The 6,478-nt window shown below is 34.3% G+C and overlaps 1 protein-coding gene across 1 annotated transcript; it reads right to left on the reverse strand.

The window, feature by feature from the left end:
- Positions 1 to 3,610: 3,610 nt before the first annotated feature.
- LOC144425891 (uncharacterized) lies at positions 3,611 to 6,176 on the reverse strand. The gene is made up of 3 exons (XM_078115661.1): positions 6,170 to 6,176; positions 5,800 to 6,026; positions 3,611 to 3,870 (listed from the first exon to the last, which is right to left on the reverse strand). The coding sequence occupies exons 1-3, from the start codon at positions 6,174 to 6,176 to the stop codon at positions 3,682 to 3,684; spliced, it is 423 nt and encodes a 140-aa protein (XP_077971787.1). The 3' UTR covers positions 3,611 to 3,681.
- Between the last annotated feature and the right edge of the window lie 302 nt (positions 6,177 to 6,478).

Consider the following 6,478-nt stretch of genomic DNA (forward strand, 5'->3'; position numbering starts at 1 on the left):
CCATTCAAAAATGACAAACTTTGTTTAGCTTGCATATATTATTGGAAATATTCTCTAATCTTTGAAATTAAATGAATTTTCCCGAGTGTGACAATCCTGAGATTATTTGTAGTCTACTGCGAACCCTCAGGGTACGTTGCGTTTGCTAAGTTTTAAAACTGTTTAGAAATTAAGAAATTTAGAAATTAACGGTATCAAGAGCGCATGATAAATAAGTCTAAACAATGCCAGTATTATATATAGTTCCTTTTATTCAAACTCAGAATCTGGCGAACTATTCTATCAACCATTTGGCTTTATGTCAACTGTACTGATAAAATAGTTTCTATATCGTTGCTTTTATGCTTGAGAATTGACCGCATTCGGATATTTATGGAAGCATAGGCGAAGTTACGTCGTGACGCGGTTTCGGATCTAAATCGGCTTAGCGGTTTTGCGTGACATGTCGTTACATGATAAACAATGACATCGCAGATTTAATTTAGGTTTTTGTAATATTCTATTTTTGAAGAAATTGCAAAGAATTGTAAAATATAAGTTTATATATGCTATTGAAATCCACAGTTAAGTTAGCTGAAATTAACAGCAATTAAAAAGTGAACTCAATTATTTTATTTAAAACTTTGAAAACGCTAATAAAAGATAAGCGTAAAATTACCCAAACTTTGTTGTAATTTTTAAGCAAAATTATTTTTCGTAAATATGGAATTCAAAACTACAAAGGGAACATTGTTAAGCAAGCCGATATGAAAATAGATAGCTTGGTATACAATCCCCTTCCGATTAATATTACCCCAATTATAACACGCTCAATAGCAAAATGGAATTAATATTACAAGTTTACACAATTTATAAAAACCATATATCTTCTGTTATTTATCTATCTTGACGCATTTGTACAAAAAATTGATTTTCAACTAAAACACTGTCTATAACTGCTATAACGAATTTATCTTGGTAGATTTTGCTTAAGAATCTACTCGATTACCGTTAGAATGATTGCAAGTTTTCCAAAGCAAGGTCTCGAACCCTCAACTTCAAGTGGAATAAGAACTAATGGAAGGTTACAAGTTTTCTGTCCCAATTCCCAAACTAACAGTTAGAATATAGAAGATGTGCAAGTTTGCTCAAAGCAAAGTAATCATGCATACAAAATAAACTTCTTACTGTGACATTTCACAATTCTCAAAGATGAGTCTCATTGATTTACTTTACACTTCAAACTACTCTCAGAGAAATGAGTCATCTTTATTTCTGAATTTTTGAGTCACCATATTTCTGTATAGTCTCAGTAGCTAGCCCATGGAGCTTGAGTTGTCGACAGAAAGTTTGTTTTAATAAAAAATTCTGAGATTTTCTCAGTCCTGAGTGAGTACATGTAATGTACCGTCTTAACTTTATACTTTTAACAAGGCAGTGATTGCTATATCCTTTTCTATCACCAGTTTGTTTCAGCCATTTTTACAGCACAATTCAACATGTCACTTTATATTTTGTTATTTTCCACTTCGCCCTAGTTATTGTATGTCAATTTTGAATAATTATATTGCTTTGACTTTTAACTACATGAATAAATAAACTGCAAAAGTATGTGTTACGTTTGCTACCTACTGAGTTTAAGGTGCGCCCGAAGTATGCGCACCAAGATGTCGCACAGACTGAATCCTAACCTGGTACACAACATGAGTTCAGGTTGTGCGCCATCTTGGTGCGCATACTTCAGGAGGTTCGAGTTTTGCAACCATTTTCCACTTTGCCAAGGTAGTTAATATATGTCGTATTTGAAAGAAAAAGTTGCCTTAGATTTTGCGGGCTCTCTTTCACTGATCTAATTATTATATGCCGCCGAAAATCAAATGGTTGCTTGTCGAAAATCTCATTCAGATTGATGCAATATAAAATTTTACGATCCACGTACACTACCGCTGTGATTAGATATTGAACTGTTCCATACTTCCATATTAGGTGTTACAATATAAAACTCTTAAGTCTTTTAAATGATTCAAGAGTCTTTCTACACACAAAAACCTACATATTTTTGTGGCGTTTCGTCTGAGCAAGGTCGGACTTCCTCAGGCGTATATTATTTGACTACAATAAAAGATAAATTGTTGTATTTTTTGGGATCTTTTATACAACCCCCCCCCCCCCTCCCCCCCGTCTAACATATTGTCGGATATTGTTGATTTTCACTGGCATTAGAAAACGGCAATGACAACTGGAATAGAATCATACAAACCTTATCCATATATCAATATCTCAAACGTGGCCAAAATCCTGTTAATTTAAACAAACCCACCTTCCAAGGTAGTATCCAGGCCGGAGAGCGACTGTCAGAACAGCGACTGTCATAATGGCGACCGCATTAAAACAGCGACTGTTATAATAGCGACTTAACTCGTGTTCACTGAGTTGAATTCACTGACTCGAATTTCCTGGCCGGTCGTTGGAAGATAACGCTATGTCGTGTCACATTAATTTTATGATTGCAATATGACAAAACAAAGTTAGGGTGTGGGTGATGGAATAGACTCCATCACCAGTCCATACAGTAAACACGAGTTAAGTCGCTATCATAACAGTCGCTGTTTCAATGCGGTCGCCATTATGACAGTCGCTCACTTGATTACGTCGCTATTATGAAGTCGCGATTATGACAGTCGCTGTTTTGACAGTCGCTATTTGAAACCCGAGCTGCCCAAGGTTAGTAGTTCGAGCTTCATTTAGTTTTTTCTATTATTACCAAGATCCTAGCATTGTCTGTGATGTCTTTGAACTTCCGATATCTCATTTATCACCATTTTTATGTGTATTAGGTTGCAGGTAATATTAACTAGTCTTGTCTTATTAGAAAAAATTACATTTAGAATAAAGCAGAGTTACGGTTTCCATCGTATCGATGTCCGTATAACTTATGGTAAACATTTGCCAAGCTGTAGAATTGGCGAGGCGTTTCGAATTAACTCGGATAGACGATCTGAAACTTTGGCCGAATAAATTTCCGGATTTAACGAAAAGATACATTTTAAAATTTTATCCAGTTGTACAAAGTCGGGTAATACCCTAAACTCAAGTGCCCCACGTCACCAAAAGCCGTTTTCTAATAACCAGATTGAAAAAAAAGTAATTAACGCATCAAGTAACCCCATCAGCAAATTTCAATTTTATAAAAATGTTTTCAGCTATCTGCTTATTCACCTGATTCTAGTCTAAATCTAGTCCTTGTTTTCTTACGATATAAATTATCCTCGTTCCCGAACCTATTTCGTGATCAACCTGATCCGTCCGAGAATAAGAATCAAAAAAAAATATTACGGGGCAGCTGAATTTATTACAAGTTAAAATTTCTCAAATTTCTAAATTACGCAAATAAATCTACAAACTTCACTCAATTTGAAACATTTCACCACTCGGTATAGTAAGATCAGCAAAAACGTACAATTTTTTAAATTATCCTATGAAAATCTCAATCAAATATTATTTAATAAAATATACCTTAAAATAAAATGTTTGCAGAACTGAAAAATTTCAAAAAGTAAACCATTTTTTATTCAACCTTATTTTAGCCTCCGATGCCGGCATTGATCAGGGTAAGGCTGATTGTATAAATTTCGATCATGATCCAATGATTCATATTTTATTGCTAATAAAGGAACAAAATACAACCAGATAAACATTTCATTATATCAGGATCTCACAAATAACTCCATGACGCTCCCAGGTAGGAGGACCATTCACCATCCCTTGATTATAATTCGGGTCTACTTTAACATAGAGATAAACATTTGTGCGATCTTTATATTTGATCCCCGTGTTTGGATTATTTGGATACCATTCAATGAATGGGTCTGCAGGTGTGACGTCACCGATCTGAAATGGAAAGCATTAGATAGCGTTCACGAGATCATGCTTGATCACACATTTAATTTATTGTCTTGAGTTACCTATGTCACCAATAAAATACGATATATATATGCTTGGTCTTGGTCATGCTTGGTCAAATGTGAACACAAGTTTTCCTAGTCTCTCATTTGTTATCATGTAAAGCAGGGGTCGGCAACCTTTTGTCGCTCGAGGGACAAATAAGGGTTGCAAGTCATTGGCGGGCCGCACATATTTTTAGAAAGTTGAAAACCGAACGGATTATACTTTTTATATTAAAAATGAAGCAGTGATACATCTCTCGAATAGAATATATATTTATTTCCTCATTGCATTGCATTTTCGGCGCCATTGAACCTCTTGCACTTAGCATCAACTTTTCTGCGTTTTGTTGCTATTTGTCTAATTATATTCTATTTATAAGCTCATTAAACGAGTATGAGTGAATTTTATACTTGTTAGATTATAATATAGTTTAGTCTGCACGCGTCTCACAATGAATTGCGTAACGTGAAAAATATATTAGTCAAAACAACTTTTTTGTTACTATAATTCAGTGAAGCATCGTGGGCCGGATTATGTTACTCCGCGGGCCGTATCCCTGGTTTAGGCTAGTGGTAATATAAGGTTTTTCATAAGAATAAGATGAGACAGCACATTCGTATTTTCCGTGGGGCATTAACCATGTCATAATTTTATTACGTCAGAGTTGGGGTTGGGGCTCATGCTTATTTACTTTAAAAAAAAATTTCCCTTTTTGTCATATGCTTGCATCTACTATTTAATCCATTGTGCGACACCGACATAATGAAATGGAATACCCCGTGAAAACGCACTATAGAATGAAATGGAACACGCATTAATCGAAATGAGGTGGAATTAGACATAAAATATGTCTCATGAACGAGACTGGTGGCAATGCATACCACTTAAAATATATGGCAACATCATTATTTTGCGTTTTGTGATTACTAATGTATAATTATGAAACCTTTTTTCAGTTTAGTACAACGCTGGGTTTGCGACGCAAGTTGTAAATCCGAGATAAAATTAACATTGCTATCATTTTCAATTATCAGTGAACATCAACGCCAAGATATTCAGCTAATAATAAATAACCAAGGTCAGACTTCTTCAGACATACATAATAAAACAATACCAAAACAAGCAGTTACATGCATATTTTAAACAACCAGTGCAAAAGTATGAGAGTTACGCATGTTAAATAATCAATCAGGTCATATTCTTGCACTGATTGTTTAAATATGCATGTAACTGCTTTTTTTGGTATTGTTTTACTATGTATGTCTGAAGAAGTCTGACCTTGGTCAGACGAAACGTTTTATATAAAAATATATGTGTGTTAGAGTGCAGCAAGACTCTTGAATCCCTTCAGGGGTGCACAACTCAAATGAGGATACGTGCCAATTTTTTTAAAAAAATCTTGTCGGGTGCCACGCACAATTGTGGTATTGTAAATTAACTCCGGTAAAACAAACAAATTGCAATAACATTACATAATAACGAATATCTTTTTATTAAAACAATTTAATGTCCTGAAAAAAAAATTGCTGATTTTGATATAAACGTGATATTTTAATGTATATCATAAATATTTTTTTTTACAAAAAGGTTCGCGTGCCACGTTTGAGCATAAGGCGTGCCAAATTTGGCACGCGTGCCTCGTGTTGTGCACCTCTACCTTAGAATAATAAATAAATATACAAAAAAATTCCGAGTAAATTTCCCGGAATCAGAAAAAGGTGAAACGTCAACAGGATTCGAAATACCGTTTGCACAGTTGTAGATAATGAACTGTTGCTTCAAAATCTTTGGCCGTGTTTCTGTCCACACTCTATTTATCTTGTATTATATTTTTACATGAAAGAATTTTTAGCATAATTATATGGTACTAACCATAGGATCAAACTTAATTCCTGTCCATATGTTAATCCACGTCTTTCCCGTTGGTACATTACTACTCAAATATTTCATAATCGCATTGTAAGATTCTTTATCCCAGGTCAAACCAACATCTGCGTTACGTTTCTTACAAATATCAACTGCATTGTCGTAGTTGACATCCCGTTTATCATGTATCACAGCGAAATAACAAATGTTTCCAATCTTTAATTTGCAGTTTTCTGAAATGGAATAAATGTATACTTAAAAATAGGCCGAATAATGATCAATCATTAGTTTGGGCAAGAAGCACCAAGTACATTCAACCAATACTTCAATATTTTCAAATCAAACTAGCCCAACATTTAACACTCGCTGACATTACTCGACATCGGCTTCATCGAATTTAGAAATATCGTTTTGTTTTATAACCACTTTAAAGTGTATTGATTATTCATAAAATATTCATAAACTACAACTTGGATTTAAAAAAATATTCACCTGGATCAGGAGTTGGTTTCGTTGTTGTTGGAGTAGGTCTGGTTATCTGCTCGAATATTTTTAGAAGTATTTGAGGCTTATCCGTAACATCTAGTTTTTGTTCAAGCCGGGATATCGCTGAATGATATTATAAATATTACACATAATCTATTTACTTTTTGCTAATATAATAAAAACTCAGCCACGCATTTCT

Source organism: Styela clava, chromosome 8 (genome assembly GCF_964204865.1).
Source record: "Styela clava chromosome 8, kaStyClav1.hap1.2, whole genome shotgun sequence".
Classification (NCBI taxonomy): Eukaryota; Metazoa; Chordata; class Ascidiacea; order Stolidobranchia; family Styelidae; genus Styela; species Styela clava.